At 42.5% G+C, this 26070-nt stretch overlaps 1 protein-coding gene across 2 annotated transcripts in view; it reads right to left on the bottom strand.

The window, feature by feature from the left end:
* Nucleotides 1-26070, bottom strand: part of usp43b (ubiquitin specific peptidase 43b) — a 137420-nt gene that overhangs the window by 73999 nt on the left and 37351 nt on the right. For both annotated transcript variants that reach the window (XM_039824519.1, XM_039824518.1), the window contains 2 exons: nt 8493-8596; nt 2394-2486 (listed from right to left, as the gene is read on the bottom strand). In XM_039824519.1, coding sequence (XP_039680453.1) covers nt 2394-2486; nt 8493-8596 — 197 coding nt within the window. The remainder of the gene's footprint in view (nt 1-2393; nt 2487-8492; nt 8597-26070) is intronic.

Here is a 26070-nt window from a genome sequence, read left to right as displayed (position 1 = left end):
TCCTCAACGCTGAGAGGCGTTTCCACCAGTTTTTCCTTTTTCAAACCAGCTCGCCAGCTTCACAACTCCTCCTGTGTTCCACACAGCTGTACTTTCTTTTGTATCCATATTACCCTAACTTATTTATCAAATTTTATGCAACAATTTAGAAAGTTTTATTGTCTTATTGTATCTTTCTTATGATGGTGTATCCTATTCTGTGTTGTTGATTTGTTGTTTTAGTAATTACTTGATGTCATTGTAAATGAGGGCCACCCCTCAATGATCTATCGAGTTTAGGGATGCACCGAATCCAGATTTTTGGGGTTCGGCCGAATATCGAATCCTCCTCCCATCCTCAGTCCATGAACACAGTAAACACATGAATGAAGTAAACAGTGACGGTCCTTCCTTTGCCGTACCTGAAGTTGCTGCATTCTGGCTGCTGTCTGGAGATTCCTTCGTGCACAACTCGTATTCTTTCAGATGTTTCATACCAAATGTTGTAACAGCGGCCATGTTGTGTATAGTTTAGGGTCCTCGCCACCACCAGACCAATTGCCATTGCAAAGTGAACATGTAGCTGGACTTGAATGGCCTTCTTTTGACTGAAAGTTCTGCCAAACAACAACTTTTTCTGCTCACCAGTTCCATTTTCACTTTCTCACAGCCTGCTGCATTGAACGCTCCACCTACGTAAACACCTTCCCTTAATCAACGGCGCCGTCATTACGGCGACCAGCGTAGCTCGCGTAGTGCAAGCGTAGGGTTCGGTTTGGTGGAAAAAAATTCTAAGGTTCAGCAGAAACCAAACCCCGTCAAAAAGCCCAATATTCAGCTGAATCTGAAGCTGAATCCTGGATTCAGGGCATCCCTGATTGAGTTTAAATAAAGGTTAAATGAATGAATGAATGAATTTATGTGGTGCATGAACACAGCTGGGTGTTTCTAATTGTAACCCTTTTTTGTTTTGCAAGAGAAAGAAAATCTGCCTACCAGCAATAGTTAAACTCACTACTCAACATGTCATATGTTCTTTATTTTCATTCGTACCAAAGCCAAAGTGTGAGAAATGACAATTCACAGTTTTACAGCGAGTTATGTTTTGGACAATTTCTTGGCAGGAAGCAGTAACTTTAGAGCCAGGCTAGCTGTTTCCCTCTGTTTCCAGTCTTTGTGCTAAGCTATGCTAAGCTAACCGGCTGCTAGCTGTAGCCTAAAGTTAATGGACAGATAGAGCTGTATCAATCCTCTCATCTAACTCCCAGCAAGAAAGAGAATAAAATGTTGACTTTGTTAAACAGTGATAACAGTCTGGCATGACAGAAAACACTAATATAGGGTTCCCACACATTTACATGGACACTAATTGTTGATTTTGTTTAGATATGCCAAATTGTAATTACTGTATATAAGTATATAGTTGTTGGCTCTTTGCCCAACACACGTTTACATTACATTACATTACATGTCATTTAGCTGACACTTTTATCCAAAGCGACTTACAATTGCTACATATGTCAGAGGTGGCACGCCTCTGGAGCAACTAGGGGTTAAGTGTCTTGCTCAGGGACACATTGGTTGATGTATCGCAGTGGGAATCAAACCCCCAGGTCTCCCACACCAAAGGCACGTGTCATATCCACTGCGCCATCACCACCCCAACAAAAATGACGAGGGTGGATATAGTTAGAAAAAATATTTTATGATAATAAAGAGGCGTTGTTTACTTCATAAGCTGTGTATCTGTGTTACCACATTATCTGGGTCACATAATAGTCTATATCCACAACGTTCCACTTCCGGGATTATTGTGGTGGCGCCGGAAATTCCGCCGGATGTCCCTCTTTTTGGCCAGATGTGCGTCCCCTTCCTCTGTCTCTGTGTTGGGGTTCTAACCTCCGGTGGATTTGTGAGGACTATGGTTAACTGCTCCTCAGATCTCTGCAGGGTAAATCCAGACAGCTAGCTAGACTATCTGTCCAATCTGAGTTTTCTGTTGCACGACTAAAACTACTTTTTGAACGTACACGTTCCACCAAAACAAGTTCCTTCCTGAGACTATTTAGCAGAGGCACCGTGGCGCCGTCCGGTGCTTAGCGCCGCCCAAGACAATTGTGATTGGTTTAAAGAAATGCCAATAAACCAGAGCACGTTTTTCTCCCATCCAGGAATGCTGTGTGGACTAGCCAGACCCTCCTCCGCAGCGCTGTGGAGGAAGGTCTGGCAAAGCGAGACTACAGATATATGTAAACAGATGTTTAAAAAAAGTAATACAGAAATATATCTTTAAATTTGACTAAAATAGACAATTATATTGTTAATCACAGTTATTTTTGAGACAATTAATTATACAGCAAAAATTGGAATTGTTACAGCACTACTTAGTGTGCATTAAAGCCAGCAGTGCTCACCTGGTCTGGCGAAGAGGAATGGGGAGCGAGATGCACAGGAACGGGTCAAAGGTGTTGCTTTGTTTCATGCAGTGTGGGCACGTCAGGGAAGATCTGGAGGATGAAGAAAGCACACGGTTAGTCCGGAAAAACCTCAACGACTTTTCAAACTAATCCCGGAAGTCCTCTTGATTAAGTCAGGCAGGAAAAAGAGATGGCTTAATCTTGTTACACAAGTTAACAGCACGGTCAAAATGAACACGGTGTTCCATACGGAGCCTCTTGATCTGATTGTGAGAACGGAAAAGATGAGTGATGCAACTGGTGAGAATGAGAGAGACGAGTGGTTGGGGCATAGGGGGGGGGAAATTGGGGCTATAAAGGGGCTATAAAGGGGAAACAGCAGAAGCGGTTTCTATCTTGTTGCATCACTCTCACCAACGATACTAATGTGATGCCATTACGGCATCCCGAGCAGAGAAAAGTAGAGAGCTTTCCGTATAGTGATGGCCTTTCTTCCTCTGCATCTGAATGCACAGGACACACAGCACTGTAAACGGAGATGTCCAGATGCGTACGGCTGTGATTTTCTATTACAATAGTTTTCCATTTTATCCCTTTGTTCCTAATTAGACTTCTTTCAATGAATCCCGCTTAGTTGTATGGGAGGAACGTATTCCAGTTAGCTAATCAGCTAAACAATGAGTCAGAGAGCCCACTGAAGTTAATGGACTGATTGCTGGAAGTGATTTCGTAAACTGTCCTGCAACTAAATTCAATCTTTTGTCCGGCATTTAGAGTCAATGTGCGGGGGATTTCCTGGATAAGACTTTCTGTAAACACACACTAATTAAGCCAATCTAAGGCGAAAAAGGTGCCTTCTACCAACCTCTTTGATTACATGAATTACAATCATCAGTGTGTGTAGACCGTAACTACTTTGTACACAAAGTTACATTTTAAATAAAGCACTCCATCTTGATCTAAACCAGTCATACCCAAACATGGGTTCTCTTATACCCATCGATATATGCTTATACCCCAAAGGGTGTGTCTGCAGATGCCAGGGGGATTGTGGAATGAATCAACTAATTTGAAACAGAATTATGATTTCATGAAAGAATTCAGTATATATCCAAATATTAGTCAGCTCTAGCATTTAAACACTAGCTGTGTGTCGTGATGAAGAGTTTATGAAATGTAGTCTAAAGAGTTAGTTAGAACCGATACATAGCTAGAAGTAACAACAACAAAAAACAGTCGTCCCAAAACTCGAAATGCGTAAAATTGAGATTTTCATTTCCCAAATAAAAACTGGACTCACAAACGCCAGTTTGAAAGTTGTAAATGTTAAGAAGATGTTCACAAATGCTTTTCATTTATCTGTAAATGCATGTAGTCTAATCTCAATAAACCGATGCTGGGGCATGTTTTTATTTTTGGGTTACAGTGCTACTGTCGTTATTCGGAATGCCTTTTTCATTTCATTTCTTTTATCATCGTCATGACGAAAATAAATCTGCCACTATGTGTGGTCAAAAACCTTCAGGTTTGATCCCCCTCTGCTGCTGTGACAGTATGGAAAGCACTGTGCTGCAGCTGCACATAAAGTGATAATAGACGTGTATGAAGTATAACCAGGCAGTAATAAAGTACAGAGAGTGAGTACTCTGGGAGACTTAAATCTCACATAAAGAAAAATCATGTTTTCTACACCTTGATGAAAATATAGAAAAATTGATTCATTTCAAATGACAAATTCTCTTTTTGGTGTCATAAACCATGCCTAAAAAACTACTCCTAATCCTCTTCCAAATTTTTGTAACTCCCCAAGCTTATGTGTGTTGAACCTTTCCGACCTCCACACCACGGCATCCTAGCGTAGGAAATGAAGCCACACATGAACTGTTGAAATGTGTTTTCCTTATAGGAAGGCACCTGACAGACCCAGTGGGGGAGCAGGGGGGAGGGGGAGGGGTGAATAAAGCTCTATTCAAGCAAGCCCAGCTGACTCGGGCTCTTAGTGGATCTCTCCCACTTGGCAGAGCCGAATGGCTGCCCTACGGATGTCTTGTTCTCGCCAGGAAACAGTGAGGGCAACTGCACTCCACGCATACAAATCACATTCAGCCTGCACTAAAACATAGATGTGCCCTGCGCTGCTCTCAAACACTTAAAAAGGAGCAAAAGGACCAGGTGATATTCTGGTGATGCTCTAATGGAGAAAGCGTGCACAGGTTGAGAGGTAAGTATGCCCCTGTCTGGGATGCAACCATGCTGAAGAGACTCTGAGCTCGATGTTTTGCACTACCACACACATTACCAGAGCTTTGCATTTTCCAGAGTAACGCAGGTACTGTATCTTAATTGATTTTCTTTCCTAAGAAAAAAATAGCCTCAATAGGTTCAAATGAATCATCCCTAGTGTAAGGTCCGTATCTACGCGGACCTATGTACATACCTATGTACTTGCCTACACATATACCTACGTACATCCCTACATACATACCTAGTACATACAGTAGTACGTGCCTACGTACTGGCCTAGTACATACCTACGTACGTACCTAGTACATGCCTACGTATATATCTACGTATGTGCCTACTTACGTACCTACCTACATACTTGCCTATCTATACCTACCTACGTAGGTACCTAGTCCATGCCTACGTACATACCTAACCTACAGTATGTACCTACCTACCTACCTACCTACCTAGGTACCTAGTACATACCTACGTACATACCTAACCTACAGTATGTACCTACCTACCTACCTACCTAGGTACCTAGTACATACCTACGTACATACCTAACCTACAGTATGTACCTACCTACCTACCTACGTACCTACGTACCTAGTACATACCTAACCTATGTAGCTACCTACCTATGTACCTACCTACGTAGGTAACTAGTACATACCTACGTACATACCTAACCTACAGTATGTACCTACCTACCTACCTCCCTACCTACGTACCTAGTACATACCTAACCTATGTAGCTAACTACCTATGTGCCTACCTACGTAGGTAACTAGTACATACCTACGTACATACCTACGTACTGCACGTGCCAATGTACGCCGTAGATTCAACGCAGTAACATAAATCAGGCTTAACCCTGGCAGCTATCTTCTGTTGGGGGAGGAGCGCTAGTTTATTCACCATACTAGTGCTCTGAAATGGAAAAGGCATAAACCTTAATGTGTGCCTCATAATTCACTAATTGAAAATACAATATGCACATCATAAACTGGGCCTGTAAACTTCAAAGTATCAGTTACTCAATCCTTCAAATCAAAACAAATCAATCAGGAGATATGATCAAAATAAAAGGTCACGCAGGAAGAGATGAGAGAGTCTCTCGGAGAAAGTGGTGTCGCAGTAAGACGATCCGCAGTCAAACTGCACCACGTTTGTAATCTGAAACGCTCGGCTGCCCGTCACTCGGCTCCACTGTAATGAACAACGCTTGACAGACAGACATTTTCATTGCAGTCTCCACCAACTGCAGCCTGTGACTCACCCGCATGTAGCAACAAAAAAAAAATCACAGTCTTTGATCTAATTTGAGATTTACTTAGTTGATCGGAGAGAGTAAAGAGCAATAGATTTATAGCACGGGGGTGAGAGCTGTGCTTTATACTGTACTAAAAAAATGACAGCTTATGACAGATCAAATAAATTAAAATCATATAACTCTGGGCTTGGCTTGCTTGGACAGTGATTTAACTTGCTCGAATGTGTATAATGGCTGTGATGATTGCACAGTGACAAACCATGCTATTACAAGGATAATTCTCCGGTCTGTCAACTCTAGATGTTGTATCACATCGGACACTGCACTTGTGAAGTGTTACACAGGCGGTGGAGGGGCCTCAAACGGGAAAGAGAGGGACAGGAGTCAGAAAGTATTTGTTTAAAGCCCAATTGCAGCAGTGATAATACATTTGAAAAGCATTCATCTCCATTTAAATCCTCTCAGCCTTGTGTTGCATGCTTCTTTGCATTATTAAAATAGACCTCACACTTGCTGTTTACGTTCCTCTGTAAAGTTTGAGCTTAGCCTACCCAGTCATGTATATATTCCCTCTGTACCACCTCACTCCCTCTCAGTCTCCCTGCTCTGGGTTTGAGAGGAACAAATACGCAGATTTTGTCTGCCAGGCTGCGAAGACTACTGCTTCCTGTCTAGACACACCCAAGGTGGCACAGCTGAAACATTTGACAGTGAGGGTAGCAATTAAAGAGAGGCGCTCTGACAGATGCGTTACTGGCAGTCGCACAGAGATGCCAATTTACAGAGGAATTGTCAGATGGAGGATGGTACCGACAAATAACATACTGTATTAGCCGTTCAGTTTGGAGTAATCTCTATAAATAGATATCTGCATATCGGCTATCGTCTGCAAGGATTCAGTTTTTATTAGCTTTTTAAAAAGTTTTATAGAGAAGTCTTCTCTCAACTCCAATTTCATTCTTGCGTTTCAAGGTGCTGATTGGACCCGAAAGCACGGAACAGAAAAAGTCTTGGCTCGGATGACATATTGTGCGTTGCCCCCAGAGGCTAAATCGTCGTCAGACTAATAACATTATGATTGAAGTGTAAGTAACCCTATCTCATATACAGTGATAAGGATAATAACTGTCGCTGGGGTCACTGGAGTGCAAACTTCCCCAAATCCAATAATGTTGGAGCAGAACAGAGCCACTAATGTTAGCCTACATTCTGATAAAGTAGCATCCAGGATCGGCTTCCAACCATGGGGGCGACAGAAACTATGCACTCTAGCTTTAATTTAGCATTTTTGGGCTTTGATGAATGTAAAAAAAGACACCACCCTCCAAACTCTTACTCTTTTACTACAGCCCTAGTCTATATCCACGACGTTCCACTTCCGGGATTGCTCCGGTGCCGCCAGAAATTCCACCTGATGGCCCTCTTTTCTTCCACTTTTTCTGTGTTGGCGTTCTAACCTCCGGTGGATTTGTGAGGACTATGGTTAACAGCTCCTCAGAACTCTGCAGGGTAAATCCAGACAGCTAGCTAGACTAATGGCGCTTACCCAATGCTAGTACTCGAATCGGGCGCGGTGCCCCGTCCTCATTTTTCCATTGCAGATTTAGTACCGCCTCATGCGTGAGGCGAGCGTGGCTGGTCGTCATAGCGCTGCCGCAGGAAACTGCCGTGACCTAACGCGACACACACACAGAACGTGGAAGGTGTGTAGTGTTTCTGATTCTCGGCGTGTGGCTGTTTGCCAGAAGACACATTTAGTTTCTAAAGAAGCTGGAGGCAGCAAAAAAAACACAGCTGGCTAAATTTATGTAAAAATGGCGGGTTTGTTCAGGACACCCCCGTCTGTCGCTAGTAACGACGACGCAGTGATTAGTGACGATTCCCTCCGACCAATCAGTAGTCTGCAGGTTTTCACGTCATCTTTTGGTATCGCCTCAGCTCGCTTGGAACCTCGTTGGAGGCAATACTAAAAAAAGTACCTGTTAGCAGGTACCAGGGACTTTTTTTCGTAATGGAAAACCAAAAAAGACGAGTAGAGGCGAGGCGAGCAGGTACCATGTAATGGAAAAACGTCATATCTGTCCAATCTGAGTTTTCTATTGCACGACTAAAACAACGTTTGAACGTACACATGTTCCACCAAAACAAGTTCCTTGAGTGCCCAAGACGATTGTGATTGGTTTAAAGTAATGCCAATAAACCAGAACACGTTTTTCTCCCATCCCAGAATGCTGTGTGGACTAGCCAGACCCTCCTCTGCAGCGCTGTGGAGGAAGGTCTGGCAAAGCGAGACTACTACACCCCCCATGCAGGCAGCTTCAACATGTGGACAAATCCAAAGTTTGTCAAACCTGCCGTGCTTCCTGTTGCAAAATAATGATCAGACAACCACTGTTCGGGGGAGGGGTTTAGCAAACAGTTAATTATTAAGCCATAACATCTTCACACGGTGGTAGGAAACCCCCCCTTGGGAATCACTGCACAGTCAAACTGGTCACGAAGACATAAAAGACCTTTTGATTTGTTGCGGATGTATTTGTGGATTCCATTTCTGGCAGGTGTTTGTGCGTGGCATGTTAGGAGAGGAGACATACTTGTACTGTGCCTGGAAAAGTTCCTGGACAAAGCTGTGCTGGACACTGGGCTGCTGGGACTGGGACGGGTCAGGAGACAGCAGCTCCTCAGCTCCACCGGCACCCTGCAGCACAAAGGAGGCAAGCCACAAACACAACAGTGTCACTCTCTTCAGATTCTTCACAGATCTATCAATACATTTGGAAATCTTACAAAGGCTCCGTAGAATACACATTTAGCACGTTCTTGCTTTTCCTTCGGCAACAAAGTGATATTCAAAAAGTGGTGGAAAGCACTGACCTAAACATAACCCCCCCTGGGACGCCCCTGTCTTTACTCTTTCATCTACTTACCTACAAACAGAGAGGTAGCTGGCCTTGGAGGAAGATAAAAGAAAAGGAGGAACGAAAAAAAAAAAAGAACCATCAGACTAAGGTCACACAGCAAATGAGTGGGGCGGCACACGAACACAGCTGTGCGTTAATGACACAAAACTAACTGAACAACCTTGTTCACTTTCACAGTACAATGAACACATGTTCTTGATTTAACAACTTATGTAATATAGTTTTACAAATGAAAATAATTTGTTACACTAAGAAAATAATGATGCACAGATGTTGTGAAGAGATACAAGAAGTATAGTATAGTAGAAGGAATTTACCTGACGAATGTCTAAGACCGAAACTTTTTCTAAGCTTCTGATCTGCTACTTTTGTGTCATATCCTACGCATCTGCCCGACAAAAGAGGTGTGCAAAAAAGCTTTCCTACGTTGCACAGAGATACAAGAAGTAAAATGAACTAAAAATGTATATATACCGGCCCTGCTATTCTTTTTAAGAGATTAACGCACATACCAACGCACAAGTATAAACTTCAGGCCACTAACGTAGGCTACGGCGAAAGCTCTGCGTGGAGCCTCCACAGAACCATAAATCACGCTGAAGTCATCCAGGTCATAGTATCAAAGGAAGGGTTAAAAACACGGCCAAATGGACTGGTTAAAGGTGCTCCGAACACGTTTCCGAGGGACTTCACTGGGAGTCTCACTGAGTCTCTCTCACAATTTGTTGATTTTTTTCTAAGAGAATACGTTCACGGTTTACCATCATACATGGAATTGCGAAAGCAATGGTGTCCTTGTGTCTTTGGATGTGCAAAGTTTTTATACATGCATACCCCACCATATAGGCCTAAAAGCCATGGCGTATTACCTTGCTAAACGTCCCACTGATGTGTTGCCTCCATCAGAATTTCTTGTAAATCTTGTCGAGATCTTTCTAATAATTTATTTAAATATTATGGCAAATTTTATTTACAACTACAAGGGACTGCAATGGGGAGCACCTTTGCACCCTTGTATGCCGGTTTGGTGATGGGTTTATGGGAAGACAAATGTGGCACAGGTACATAGATGATGTTCTGTTAATATGGAAGGGCACACTTTATGATTAAATCATTTTTTGACTTATGTAAATTCCACCACAGATCAATTGTCCTTTACTATGGAATGTAACAATCAGTCCATTGATTTCTTAGACCTTACCATTTCGAAGGACGCAAATAATATCCTACAACAAGTCGCTATAATATAATATCCTACAATCCACCATCTACCACAAACCCCTCAGCAGGAACACCCTGTTAAGAGCGGACAGCAATCACTCGCCTCATCTGTTCTGCAATATACCAGTGGGCCAGTTTTTACGAGTCAGAAGAAATTGTAGCACCACAATTGATTTTATGTCAAAAGCGTTTTGAACAACGAGGTTATGATAAATCTGACATTACAAAAGCATGGGATAGGGCTCTAAGTGCAGATCGTGCCTCATTTTTAAAGAAAAAACCTAAGTCACACACAACATCCAGAGTAATTCTTTCCACCGGCCATACTCCAGCAGCAGGAAGAATAAAAAAAACTTTATTCGCATTAAGCATTGGCATGTCCGTAGGAGTGACATCTGCGCTGAGCTGCTCAGTTTTATATTTAGGCGTGCCCACAACATTCGTGACCGATTGGTCCATTCAGACATGACCAACCCACCCCAGACCACTTCGCTTCCCAACCCTCCGCTGGGTTTCTATATATGTGGTAACTGTGCGCAATGCTCTAACTCGACCAATGCAAAATAATTTTCTCATCCTCGCACTGGCAAGAAATACTCCATCTCTTCATTTATTAATTGCAATAGTACACACGTAGTGTACCTTCTAAAGTGTCCCTGTGGACTGGCTTATATAGGCCAAACAAAAAAGCTAACTCAAACTAAGGGTAGCTGAACACAAGACAGCAATTCGTACCCAGAACTTATGGCGAGGCATTACAAGCAGGCCAATCACTGAGGTTCTGGGGAATTGAGAAAATCACACCCCCACCCAGAGTTAATGATATCATTAATAAACTCCAAATACACTTGACACTCTAGAACCTCTAGGTTTAAATGAAGAATGTAATTTAACTTGCTTTCTCTAAGGTCAAAGTATGTCAAAGTATAGTATTTATGATGAATATACCTTTATTCCCATTGTATTGTTAACATTTTATGTTTGTTACCTATCAACATTGTTTTTAAAAGGTGCCCTGCCACACATATTTCATTACTTTGTGGTAATATCTGAAGTTCTACTGTGGACTCTGTAACATTTTTTGTGGAAAAAATGCCTTGGTCACCTTGTTTCAAGCCATTCTAGCATGGCATAGAAAGCCTGCAGGAAGATTCGATTTCTGCCAGTTCTCATTAATATTCAATGAGCTAAGCTGTTTGAATCTGACAGCTAGCCAATGAGAGCCTGACTGTCAGAATCCTTTACCCAGCCCAACTGGGTGAGCTAATGAATAGTAATGAGCTCAGGCAACATGATGTCGGACTGACCAGCTTTTGTGATTGGTCTGATTTCTCTGCTTATTTCTTTTCAGTGGCTAGAGCTGACAGAGGAGGTAGCAGTTCATTTTCACATTTACAACATAATACAAACACATATGGACCTGACATATCTCAAAAAATGCAAGTAAAAATGGTTTTGTATGGCAGGGCACCTTTAATCTCTTTTGACCTGTTTGTGGGCATTTGCCCTTTAATGACCAACGCCCCCTTTACGCACAATCACACCTGTTAATGATTCTTATCAAGGGCTTCACTGCCTCATTCTCTCCAAGGGCTCTGATTAAGACGTAACCTTACATCAAAAGTTAGTCACTGTTATGCACTTTAAAAAATAAAAAAAATAAAGTAAGAAGACATATGTGTTGCACCGGCGATTCTTTTTTACTCTCCACTGTTTTGTCCTGCCCTGGTTGCACCGGATTGTTGTGGATTGCAGACGTGCAGAGAACCCGCTCCTTCTTTTCCACTTGGACTTCTTCAGTTCTCACTGAGCAGTAGGAAAACCCAGCTATTTAACCTGTGTGGGGTCTTTGTCAAGATTATCTAAAATGCTTCGTTCGTTAGTAATTGAGTAGTAACGTAACATTAAAATGCCCACTTTTGGCCTCATGTGAGAATGCCAACGATGGTCGCTCAGACATGGTCTGGCGTGACGACCATAAGGACCGTCGTAACAACAGCCAGGAGCACTGACGGACAAAGCGGGATGGATGATCTTGACAACGACCCCAGAGAGGGTCAACAGCCGGGCTTCCCTACCGTTCAGTCAGATGTGAAGAAGTCTCTCGGACGACGGAGACAAAACATCTTCGCAGCACATTTAACCAAGCCCAGTTGCCCCCGTTCTTACCCCTTCTTTGGAGACTAAACAGACACATTAAAGGAATAATTCGACATTTTGGGAAATAGTCTTTAGAGTTGCAAAGATGAATCGAGTAGTTCACAACTATTAAATGAATAGCCAACTATTTTATTTAAATGATTCATCGGTTTGAGTAATTTTTTTTTAAATCTCTGATTCCAGCTTCTTAAATGTCATTATTTTCGAGTTTCTTCTCTCCTGTGTGACAGTAAACTGAATATCTTTGAGTTGTGGACAAAACAAGACATTTGAGGACGTCATCTTGGGCTTTGGGAAACATTGAGCAACATTTTTCTGACATTTTATAGACCAAACAACTAATCAATTAATCGAGAAATAAGACCGCTTAATCGACAACGGGAATAATCGTTAGTTGCAGCCCTAATACTCTTATTTACTTTCTCACCAAGAGTTAGAGGAGAACAATGTTTCCACTATGAGTGGTATCGATCTTCTTATCTAACTCTCGGCAATAAAGCGAATAAGCATATTTCCCAAAACTATTTTTATTCATTTGTGAAATGGTTGGGCAGAAGACTAAAATCTAAAAGTGCTAACAGTTATAATAAGCAGTCCCACTGTATCAGTTTGGACATCGCCGTACATTATCCACTCCATTTCACACCGGCCGGGGAAAATGTCCTGAAAAACATTCTTTCAGTCACCAAGTGGTTCCGCTTAAAAGGCCATCATGTGACGTACGAGTGACTTGTTAGCATAACTCTGCTCTCACGCTATCAACCCCACAATAGCCCAGTGTAAAAGTCAGGTACTTGAGAATACATTAAGTAATCATATCACTTCAGCAGAGCTTTTACACCGGGCTGGCAGTGCCAAACGGAAACACACTCTCCGATCCTTCTCTGTTGACACACGCTCTAATTACTATTCCTCTGATTTCTAGCTCCTGGTCCCTTACTGGCTGCCACTGTTCCCAGGCTGGCAGCTCGACCATGACCTCCACACACAAACGGAGCTAAAAGGAGGTTTAGAATTTCTAAAGGGGAGAGGGAAGTGGATGGCGTGAGGCAGAGACAGACAGAGAGACAGGAGGGTCCTTTAAAGCTCGCCACCATTTCAAATCCCGTGTCTATTCTTCTCAGAGCATTTAAGCTTTCCAAAGACCGAGCGCGAGACTGAAACATGACCTTCCTGCTTCACTGTGCTTCAACAGGCACAGAAAATGAAAAACATCTACCCCCTCTCTCACTCTTTGCATGGATTCCATTTTTTCCTTCTTCTATCGCTTCTTCAAAATAAGCCCAGACAATCTCTGCTCATCTCCTTCTTACTGGTTCAGGTAAACTACGCAATGTGTAGTGTTGGAAAGGTTAAGAGTGCAAACCTTCAGACGGTTTTTAATCTAATGCACTGACATCAGACTCTGCATTTCCCTCCCCTTTATCCTTCCACATACTTGGTAGTGGATTCCACTGCTATCTTTACGTAGAGATAACAAGGCAACGTTGACGCCACCGAGTGCACACATGGTTGGTCTTATCGCTTCTCAGAAATCCATGCTCCGGCTCTGCCATGTCAAAAAACTGCAAGGTGTCAGCCGTGTGTTGACAGAAGCTGTTGAGGATGTGGACATTTAAGCACAGTGAGAAAGGTTACGTGCACACAGACATCTGATAAAGGCCTCAGTCACTGCCAGATAGCAAATCCCACGGAGTAAGCTGCGACTGCTGCTGGCCGAAGAAATTGTTTTACAGGTTGTTAAGTGATCCATCTCAAGAGGTGCCGTGCCCGTTTGAAATTGAGATGCTATCTTTGAAATTGGTTGTCAGAAAAAATATGCCAACCTCAAACTGATAAAAATGCGACTAAACAGGCAGGTCTGACCGGCTACCACAAGGGAGAAGGAAATGGGAAAGGCATAGTGTGTGAAAATCACTTTTTACATTCACGCACTAGTATTCTTCTTCTGTACCTATATACAGTGCACACATACTAAAACATAGCTGTTTTATTTTGGTTTGCTTCGTCAGTTTACAGCTTAGCCTACCACACAGACACACACACACACACACACACACACACACACACACACACACTACCTGCAAACTCAGGTGAAGAAAATAAAAGGGAAAACATTTTCCCGGTGCTAAAATGATACTTTTAAAACGGTGCCTATACCTATACGCACATACATATATAGACCCGGTGAAAAAAAATAAAAATACATATACATACACACATATATATATATATATATATATATATATATATATATATATGGGGAGGGGTCAGAGACCCGGTGAGAAAAAAATAAATAAATAAATAAACTCTTCGGATCTACAAGATTCACGTGGATGACATTTTCCCATTCAAAACGGCGATTTTTGCTGAAAAGCGACTACTTTGCAGGTATGACACACACACAAACACACACACATACACACCTCATGCATCCTCAGTTTTTGTTCTGCATTAACTTCTTTGCACTTTTCCCATATAACATCAGTATCACTTGGTTATTAGAGCCCGAGCACCGATAACGTCGGCGAAGGCCCTCTTGAAACTGAAGGAATTATTATTATTGTTCCAACAAATGATTTGCCTTTTGGAGGGCCTAAACATGCTAAAAAGCTCACCAATATTTGCACATGCATCAGGCCTGGTAAAAAAATTGATATTTTTAGGGTTTCAGAAATAGGCGTGCAAAAATAGCTCGCTGGCGCAAAAAAACTTCGATAACTGAGCCCCTGCAGTACGTAACACGTAGAACTAACGAAACTCAGCACACATAATTATCATGCTAGGACGTACAAAAACGCCTCTTGGAGCCCCACCCAAAACTCAACGGGAAGTCCGCCATTTTGAAATGACTGTGCATAATTAGTGCATTTTTAACCATTTCCATGTGTTGTACTTTTAACTCCTCCTAGAGATTTCATCCGATTGACTTCAAATTTGGTCTGTGCCATCTTAAGACCTTATAGATTAAAAGTTATTAAAAGCTCGAGTTTTTGCTGCAGGGCCTGGCCGTGGCGGCCATTTTTGCCATCGGAACAACACGGCACACTCCACGGAGAAAATCAGGGCAGATGCACCGCCGTGCGAACGGCATCCCGCCAGTAACCCCAACGCAAACAGAGGGCCCGTCCAGCGCTGCTTGCAGCTTCAGTTGTTTAAATATTTATTGTACAGTAATTACTATGAAATTAAAAGCCTAGGAATTTGAAGGTTAACTTCCAAATAAAAGATATTTATTGGCCCTTTAACTTGGCTCATCTCCCCTCATTATCACAACCTTTGAGCCTGTTTAGTGAGGGAATTTTATGAGTAAATTACCCTGTGTTGCTACCTCATGTGGCAGACATAATGGCTACTGATTAGGTTTGTCTAGGAGAAGTGTGACTGTAGATTGGTTTGTTGTTTTTGGCGCAGCTATTTCGGAGCTATTCACCAAACACTTTGGGAGGTGAAAGTGTTGGGTCCTTCTGTTTGTGTCACAGTTATTTTTGTCTGTTATTTTCGCCTATAATCTATATCTGTCGTTTGTAGGAAAGGGTAATATTGCAAGGGTCATTGCCTGGGATACCTTTCAGTAGTGTTTTCCCCTTAGGGCTTTGTAGAGCTGTTAGCTTCTTTGTTGCTTTCTTCACTCCACTGGTACCCGACCTGTCACAAACTGGCCCAAAGTATGTCACAATGAAAGAAGGCAAGCTGAGTTAACATGCCAATAAATGTGTATCGTTGGAGATAAACCGAGATAAATATTTTGAAAAATAATAAGCATTAGGTGGTGATGCAAGGAGCATCAGTTATGTAGGAAGTATGAATTAGGGAGAAAAGTGTGTGTTGTAGACTGCAAAGTGACACACAAAACCAAAACCCAGGAGTAGTAAAAAAGCAGACAGGGAGGAAGAGAAATGGTTCGGGTTGTAAACACACTGTGGGAGCTACCGTAGCATGGCTTGTGGGCTAATAACCTCATTCCACAACCCTGTAAATTATACAGTTTCTAATCAAACACTTTACTGTCATTAATCTCTGTCACTGTCATTCCCTCACTACACCCAAGTAGTCCCTCCTCCCCTGCTGCTGTTATTTCACCATGCAGTTATAAAACAACATAACAACCGGCAATATTTCCTGAACCAGAGATCACCCCCCACCCCCCTCTCTCAAACTGGCTGAGCTTCTGGGTTTTGTGCATCACAGTTCCATCGGACGGACATCAGGCATAACAGAAGTGTCTGCATTAAACTAACGACACGTAATTACTGCACACTAATGAAAAAGACGATACAGGCAGAGAGGGTGGGGTGTTACCAGGCCCCTAGGAAGTGCGCCGGGCTTTAGAGCCAATTTGACATGGCGGCCAAACTGTGGAATTACAACCGTGTCCATCCCGTGACGCCATGGGGCCCAAAAAGACTTTTTACCCCATAGACTTACATGGCGAAAGAGACGTCTGTAATACGTCTGAATAGATTTTTTGGAGCGTCACAACTTCTGCCAAATGACTATCAGAATTTGATCCATTCGGTCCGATAACATTTGGAAAGTTAGAAGAGCTACACGATTAAATCATTTAATCCCGATTCAAGTTAAACCGCTAAACCAGAAGTAGCCGGATCGGCTGGCGGAAGTCTCTAGTGTACCCGCTCTGTGGGCCGCACAGTGCAAAAGCAGCGCCGATCATCGGGGTCATTTTATAAGCGGAAGTTATCATTAAATAAAGTATATATAAAGTTATTTTATAATCTCATAGGAATGAACGGGGCTCTGCCTCGAATGCAGTATCCAGGTCTTATTATACATCCATGGGTGTAACAGTACACAATATAAACATCAAACTTTCTAACAAACTTTTCCTTAAGGGGTAATTACCGTTTTTTCAAACTGGACCCTATTTTCCTATGTTTTTATGTGTAAGTGACTGATAGGAACAACAATTACAATGACATTGGTCCGGTATTAATAGCGAACGCTGTAACGTAGCGTCAGTTTGGTCCACTTAAAGTGCTTTATTTTGCCGCTGACAGGCTCAGATTAATATTCTAAGTGTCTGACAACGTAATGAAAAGGATCTCTACAGAGATAAACCTTTTTAAAACCTCTTTGAAACCTTTCTGTTTAACCAGAAACAGCTCTGAAGTAGCTAGCGCTAAACCCACCAGACTCCATTTAAAAAAGCAATACTTTCAGCGTGTATAGAGCCAACATATTTTTACATGTAAATCAATAAACTGTGTGTTTATTTCAACCAAAACTAGAGTTGTGGAGGTTGGAACAGTGGAAACACGACCTAAAACAGTTTTTCATAGTTTTATTTTGTTTCTGTCGACTTTGAATGAAGTGTATTTTACGATGCTAAAATTACTGTTTATTTACATGGAGTCTGGTGGGTTTAGCGAACGCAATTTCGCAGATGTTTTTATGTTGGAAAAAAGGATCTTATTCTATAACAGAAAGGTTGACCTCCTTAGAAATCCTTTCCATGTTGTTAGACACATAGAATATTAATCTGAGCCTGTCAGCGGCAAAACGAGCACTTTTGTGAAAGTAAACAAGCTGCACAGTTGCCCTATTAACTTACATTGTAGCTTGTTTCGCCGCTGCAGACTGCAGCGATCTCGCTTAATACTGGACCAATGTCAAAGATTGTTGTTCCCATCCGTCACTTAGACACAAAAACATGGGAAAACAGGGTCCAGGTAGAAAAAAACAGTATTTACCCTTTAATGTCCTGTTTGCTATAATGAGGTTTTGAGATACATTTATGGAGTTTTAACTCAGGACTGAAGCTAATGACTGAGCAGAGGAAATATCCTAAAACGAAACAAATCTGCATTATTTGGTGGTCAAACCATAGCCCGTATTAGAATAGGTAACACGGAGAAATATGAACACAAAAACTGCTAATATCCAAGATATGTAAAGCCAGAGAATTGTCTACCTCTGCTTAATCCATAAGCCTCAATGCCAGGAGAAGGGCGTGTGCCAGTGCCCGAGGAGCAAGGAGAAAATTAAAAACTCAAATCCCTCACCCTGGCACCTTAGCGTGCTGTAATTGATTTGTGGGATTTAGATAAATGACAAAGATACAGCATGCAACTGAGTGCTGGGCTGCAGCCTGGCCGCTGGCTCAGCACTGTCAGCAGGAGGCCAGAGTTCAGACTGGGAATTCTACGCTGACTTAAAATGGGAAGAGAGACGGGCCAGAGTGACGGAGAGAGCTCGGCATTGTTGTGCAGCTGGCTGCTGAAAATCAGACAGCTGCCTCAAAAGTTGGGGTGCAACTAACAATTATTGTCTTTATCAATAATCTGTCAATTGTTTTGATTACTCGATTAGTTGTTTGGTCTTAAGCAGAGATCTTCAACAGGGGTTCCGGGAGCCCTAGGGGGTCCTCAGAGTTACTGCAGGGTAGACCACCGAATTATTGTTAACTTTTTTTTTTTTATTAAACTAACAGAAGTGTCTGCTTTAAAACTAACGACCCTCAATGACTTCAGACTCCTAAAAAATACGATATAGTGTGTTAAACTCTACAGGCAGAGAGGGAGGGGTGTAACAGCACCAACAAGTCCTCCAAACCAGACCAAAATATAGGAGGTTTATTTCCACCCTCTATTAAAGGTCCCATGGCATGAAAATTTCACTTTATGAGTTTTTTTAACATTAATATGAGTTCCCCCAGCCTGCCTATGGCCCCCCAGTGGCTAGAAATGGTGATAGGTGTAAACCGAGCCCTGGGTATCCTGCTCTGCCTTTGAGAAAATGAAAGCTCAGATGAGCCGTTTTGGAATCTGCTTGTTATGAGGTCATAAGGAGCAAGGTTACCTCCCCTTTCTCTGCTTTGCACGCCCAGAGAATTTGACCCACCCATGAGAGAGAGAGAGACATCATGGCTTTCAAACGAGAAAAGTGGCAGTTGGTCAAGGCCACACCCCCACCATCCACCTTGCCCCCCCCTCTCTCCTCCTCAATAGCTACAGACACAGAAATGGCACATCCTAAGGAAAGCTCATTGTGGGACTGGCTCTAGTGGCTGTAGTTCTGCACCAAAGCTGAATTTCGGGAAAGAGACTTCAGATACAGTATTAGGGGACCACTAAGGTCTATATAAAAGCATTCAAAGAGCACCATGTCATGGGACCTTTAAGACCCACAGGAGCGTTTTCCATCCTCATATCTAAACCAGAGAACCGAACGGTGCCGGATTGCGGTGCAGCTGGCTGCTGAAATCACACAGCTCCCTCAAACGTACGACTGCAACTAGCAATTATCGTCTTTATCAATGATCTGTCGATCGTTTCCGTTTTTTTTTTATCAATTGATCAGTTGTTTGGTCTAAAGAAAGGTCAGAAAACGGTGAAAAATGTGGATCATTGTTTCATAAAAAACAAGAGGAAGTCCTCAAATGTCTTGTTTTGTCCACAACTCAAAGATATTCAGTTTACTGTCCCAGAGGAGAGAAGAAACTAGAAAATAATTACATTTAAGAAGCTGGAATCACAGAATTTTGACGTCTTTTCTTAAAAAATGACTCAAACCGATTAATCGATTATCAAAATAGTTTGCGATTCATTTGACAGTAGACAACTAATCGGTGTCTCTCGCAGCTCTACAAAAAAGCATCATATTCTATAAACAAAAGAGAATATAGCAGCTGATATGAGTAGGGTTTTACACAGACGATCTGGAGAATCAGGGGTTTCTTAAAAATTATATAAATTGGCAAACAAAGATGGCTTCCTTCCCTCAAGTATAAGGATTCATTATTTCTCAGATAATACCAAAACGAATATGAACACAAGTGCAATATCGACAATAGAAGAAAATGCTCATGTCATGAAATCACTCCTTAAGGCTTTGGATTTTCCCACAGTGGGATCAATGTTATAAAAAAAAAAAAAAAGAGAGAGATTTGGCAGCCATGGGAACAGCATGGCATTTACTCATAATCCATTTCAGCAGTGAGGGATGCAAACACAGATGAGCAGCTAACTACACAGTCTCTAGTAAATCCAACACTGTTGACTCCTGGTCATCTGTACCTCAGCACGAGAGCCTGAAATCACACAGTTTAACGGCGCACTCTGTCCATCGGGGAAAGGCTTTCAATTATTCACCCCAAAAATGTTGCTGCATGTGAGTGATTCATCCCTGTGAGTAGAGCCACAGTAAAAAAAGAAAAAGAAAAAAAACTCTGAAACTTTTCACCACTGTGAAAAAATCCAGGAAATGTGCCCCTCATCCTCACAGACCACCTCTCTCATCCTGGTGGGTTTCTTTTTTAGGGTAGTGGGGGAGATAGATCCTAAATGGGGGAGAGGGGGGGGGGGACAAGTGTTCCCAGTAATGGCCCTGATGTGAATAATTCAAAACGAGCCGTGGAAAACACACAGGGATGGACGTGTGCTGCTGCTGAAGAAAGCACTATGGAGGAGTGATTGAGAACAAGAGGCAACAGCACCTCAATCCCCACAGTGATCATAACTAACATAAGGGGGAGAGGGAGAGATGTGGGACATCTGTGTGTGTGTGTGTGTGTCTTTGTGTGTTGATAAAGACAGAGGGAAATGGAGCGAGAGAAAAGAGAGTGTTATTGAGTAACTGAAAGTCAAAGTAGTGCACACACCTGACATCCAGAGCGTTGATAAATAATTGACAGTCTCCTTCAAACACTGCGTCCTGCTGCGTGCCGACCTCTCTATAAATAGCTCCAATGATAGCGACGATGGTTTTCTCTCTCTGACCCCGGGCCCATTATTCCCCGTGGCCCATCACTCGTGGGCGGAGGGGATTTGTATGGACATGCAAAGTGCCCAGACATGTGTGCATGGACTCAAACTGACCTCAGGGCTGTAACTGATGCTACGTTTCCACAAGGCCGGCTATTTTCATCAACGGATATTTCAACCTCTCCGTTTTCAAAAATAACATCGTGCACAGCTGTCAGTTTTCAGAAAAGTGTTCGTTTACACGTACCAGTGTATATATGGCGTCAAGAGCACGGCAGACCTGTAGGTGGCAGTGTAACGAGAAGCTCAAGCCCACGTTAGCCAATCAGAATCCTGAAAATAGCAACAACAGCAACCAATCACTTCCTCTCTCTTCTCTTCCTCGGTGGCAAAATAACGAATCCCACTATGGCCACGCCAAGTCGATTGGTTGGGGTTAGGCATTTGACCTTGAGTGGTTAAGGTTAGGATAGCCGATTGGTCAGGGGATAGGACCTGAACAAATCAGGTTACATTACCTTGCGTAAGCATGGACGCCTGGCCAATAGTAGCTATTGAAGGGCGGGTCTTGGAGTGGCCATTGTGGAAAAAAAAAAAATGCTTCCTCGGATGCCTAAACCTCTGTTTGTCTGAGCTTACATGCAAACGTGCAAACAAAGTTTTCCAAAATCTCCACTCTGGCCGGAGTTTTTAGAAAGACTCGTTTTCAGAAAGACTCGTTTTCAGAGGCAAATTCTCCGTTTGCGTGTAAACGAAGGGAACAAACGAAGGGAAATGTCTCCGTTTTTCAAAATAACCATGTACGTGTAAAGTGACTGCTGTGACTGCGATGTTAGTCTGGATCAAGGACAGTTCATTTCCAGGATAAGGTGAGATGAGGTTTAACCATGTATCAGCTCATTTAAATAGCTCACGGTACTGTATTGTGCCAACCGTTAACTTCCGTTAATATTGTATGTATACCCCATGTGGCGTTGTCTTTTGCGGGGTGCAAATGTTTCACGAAAACAAGTTTCTTCCCAAGACTATTTAGCAGAGCCACCGTCGCTGCGTCCGGAGCTTAGCGCCGCCCAAGACGATTGTGATTGGTTTAAAGAAATGCAAACAACCCAGAGTGTTTTTATGCATCCGGGGTTGTAGCCAGACCTTTTAGTGCGTTCCATTTACAACTTTCGGAAGCCGAAGTTATAATGACATCACACCCGAGTTGAATGCGTTCCATTTACAAGGTTAGCCATTGTTAGCAATACCAGTTGTTAACATTACGCTTTTTTTGTGCATCCAAACAGCGTAGCAACATGTCTACAGATAGGAGATGGACAGCACTGTATGTACGACTGATTTAGTGAGACAGTATAAGACAGAAGTGCTAATAAACTGTATGTTACTACAACTTCCACTACTGATGCAGAGGGCAACCACGTTGGAATTTGAACTTGGGTTACTGCGAGGTTGTCCGAGTTCCAAGGTCAGGGGGCGTGTTTCCGACTTTGACCTCGAAAAATTTTACTTCCGAGTACAAATGGAACGCACGATTACTCCACAGCGCTGTTGAGATAGGTCTGGCATTGCGAGATTAGGACGATGTAGATTGTTTATTCCTTCCCTCTAAAACGAACCATAGTGTTTTCATAAATTAGCGCCCCTAGCAGTGTCAGGAAATACGACCCACAAGCAGAATGATAATGGGTGCAGCCAGACACAGGTCTTGCTACCTCATTACCATGAGATTGACAATTTTTGTTTTTTAGTGACATGTCTTGACAGCGATGGGATGTACTGCCATAAAATTTGGTACAGATAATTTTACAATTTGGGGTTCAGTGTCTTGCTCAAAGACACTTGTGATAAGTGAGGAATTAAATCACCAATCTGCTCTCCCAGCTTGGGACTCCGCAGTCTTTACGGATTCATTCTAATAATTTCTTCTTTTGCTTTCAGAATCGACATGCTGCTCTGTTTTAATCTACCCGGCATCTTTCCTTTTAACACTCCTGTGGAACCAACTGTAAACGTGTGAACCCAAACAATAAAATTGACTTCTTCTTACTTCTTTAAAAAGATGAGGATGCTCAATAGCATCTCAACAACACATCATGGAAATGTTCTCTATGATTTCAAAATCATGAGACTGAAGTGCCAGTCGAAAATGAAAATCAAGTATGACGGTTCTACGCTGGTAGCCATGGTATCCTCTTTATCATGGTAGGCCAGTCACAAAGGCTGCTCATTGGCTCCCACTCTCAAGAGATGGAAGCAGAAAGCCATTGAGGAGGCAGCGTCTTTGCTGCCTCTGCTCGCCTGAGAGCAAGAACTTAATGACAAGAGAGCACAGGCCTCAAAATGAATTTCAACAAGATATGAAAGAGACAAAAGGGGGGGGGGGGACATAAAAAGCTGTGATGGATCAGACAGACAACGGTGACAGGAACAAAGACAAGAGGAAGAAAAGATGAGGAGCTGGTCAGGAGGGAGGATCTTTTCTTGTGGCCTAAAATGTCGTGATGCACTGTCAACACACTTTCTGACTGACAGTGTGGAGCAGTGTCAAAAGCAAACGCATTGAGAAAGGGTACAAAAGTTGAAAATATTTCTTTGTTTTCCGTGTGACGTGAATGAGTCACATTTTACAAGCAGCACATGAGCTGAGGGTTGTGAGCGATGACTGAACATGATGTTGATTTGACCCAAAGCCTTTTGCTAACCACCCAAATAATCTGACCTAAGACAGCATCATAAATGAAGACACTGGCTTAGAGTTTGAGTCAGAGATTACACCGATATAAACCTTTCCTGCACTTTGTTTGTCGAGTCCGTTTTGGAACGTGATGAAAGACAACTGCTCAGAAAATGAGGACTGACGTTACATCTTGTTAACAATGAACATTTAGCCCCAACAGCACCTGCATTGGAAAAAAGTAGGAGGAGCTACTGTAGGTTAGGCAGGTAGGTTTTGGTCTCAAGAAAAAAGACAGAGCCATGCAGACACAAACATGTGATGGTGTGTCTGTCGTAGTGGGGGTGACACATTGTAATGATGCAATTTAAAAGTCATGAAAGCATGAAAATGTCACTTTATGAGAGGTTTTTTAACATTAATATGAGTTCCCCCAGCCTGCCTATGGTCCCCCAGTGGCTAGAAATGGCAATAGGTGTCAACCGAGCCCTGGGTATCCTGCTCTGCCTTTGAGAAAATGAAAGCTCAGATGGACCAATCAGGAATCTTCTCCTTATGAGGTCATAAGGAGCAAGGTTACCTCCCCTTTCTCTGCTTTGCCCGCCCAGAGAATTTGGCCCGCCCATGAGAGAGAGAGAGACATCATGGCTTTCAAACGAACAAAGTGGCAGTTGGTCAACGCCACACCCCCACCCTCCACCTTGCCCCCCCCCCTCTCCTCCTCAATAGCTACAGACACAGAAATGGCACATCCTAAGGAAAGCTCATTGTGGGACTGGCTCTAGTGACTTCAGATACAGTATTAGGGGACCACTAAGGCCTATATAAAAGAGACTTCAGATACAGTATTAGGGGGCCACTAAGGTCTATATAAAAGAGACTTCAGATACAGTATTAGGGGACCACTAAGGTCTATATAAAAGAGACTTCAGATACAGTATTAGGGGACCACTAAGGCCTATATAAAAGAGACTTCAGATACAGTATTAGGGGACCACTAAGGTCTATATAAAAGAGACTTCAGATACAGTATTAGGGGACCACTAAGGCCTATATAAAAGAGACTTCAGATACAGTATTAGGGGACCACTAAGGTCTATATAAAAGAGACTTCAGATACAGTATTAGGGGACCACTAAGGTCTATATAAAAGAGACTTCAGATACAGTATTAGGGGACCACTAAGGCCTATATAAAAGAGACTTCAGATACAGTATTAGGGGGCCACTAAGGTCTATATAAAAGAGACTTCAGATACAGTATTAGGGGACCACTAAGGCCTATACAAAAGAGACGTCAGATACAGTATTAGGGGGCCACTAAGGTCTATATAAAAGAGACTTCAGATACAGTATTAGGGGACCACTAAGGCCTATACAAAAGAGACTTCAGATACAGTATTAGGGGGCCACTAAGGTCTATATAAAAGAGACTTCAGATACAGTATTAGGGGACCACTAAGGTCTATATGAAAGAGACTTCAGATACAGTATTAGGAGTACACTAAGGTCTATATAAAGCATCCAAAGAGCACCATGTCATGGAACCTTTAATAATCCATGCGAACAACATACATATATATTGCCTAAAGAGGCACATAATACTGTATAGAACAAGCCTAAAAAGGAACGTTGGCATATGAACCACCTCTGTTAACAGTTAAGAAGTGATCTGAAGTTGAGAGAAGTAGTTCTGAGAAAAAGTTGGCTCCCCAGTGATGAGGGTTCATAACTTCGTAGGACAAATAAATGAAGCCAGACAAAACAAAAAAGTAAAACTTTTTCCATTTGGATATGAGTAATCTCGCATTGCCAGACCTCCAAAGCGCTGTGGAGGAAGGTCTGGCTACACCACAGATACATTCTGGGATAGGAGGAATAAAAGCTCTGGGTTGTTTGCATTTTGTAAAACCAATCACAATCATCTTGGGCAGCGCTAATATCTGGACGCAGCAACGATGGCTCTGCTAAACAGTCTCTAGAAGGAACTAGTTTTTGATGGAACATTTTCACCCCGCAATAGAAAACGCAACATACAATATTAAATTAAGTTAACTGTTGACACAATACAGCAACGTGAGCTATTTAAATTAGCTGATACATGGTTAAACCCAAGGGGGTAAGCGAGCCTCCGCAAAGCGTACGTCCTATGGGGAGACTCTTAAGGCTAACAAGCCATCACCTCCCGTTAGCATCCCATTGACTGCCATTCATTTTGACGTCACTTTGACAGAGAATAACTTTACATCTGAAGCGTTTAAAGACTCTATTTGTCCATTGTTTATTTCTAAAGAAACACGACAATGTATAAAAGGCTCCATTACCTTGTACCTCACGTTATGGCTCCGTAGCAGACGCTTTTATAAAAATAGGCTAACGATTGGGTCATAACCACGCGACTTACTGTCGCATAGTAGAGGAATTACTGTACAGTACAGGAGAAGCTCGCAGGCAGTTTTGACTTACTTGAG

The sequence above is a fragment of the Perca fluviatilis genome, chromosome 15, assembly GCF_010015445.1.
Source record: "Perca fluviatilis chromosome 15, GENO_Pfluv_1.0, whole genome shotgun sequence".
NCBI lineage: Eukaryota > Metazoa > Chordata > Actinopteri > Perciformes > Percidae > Perca > Perca fluviatilis.
This window is presented reverse-complemented; position numbering and strand designations above follow the sequence as displayed.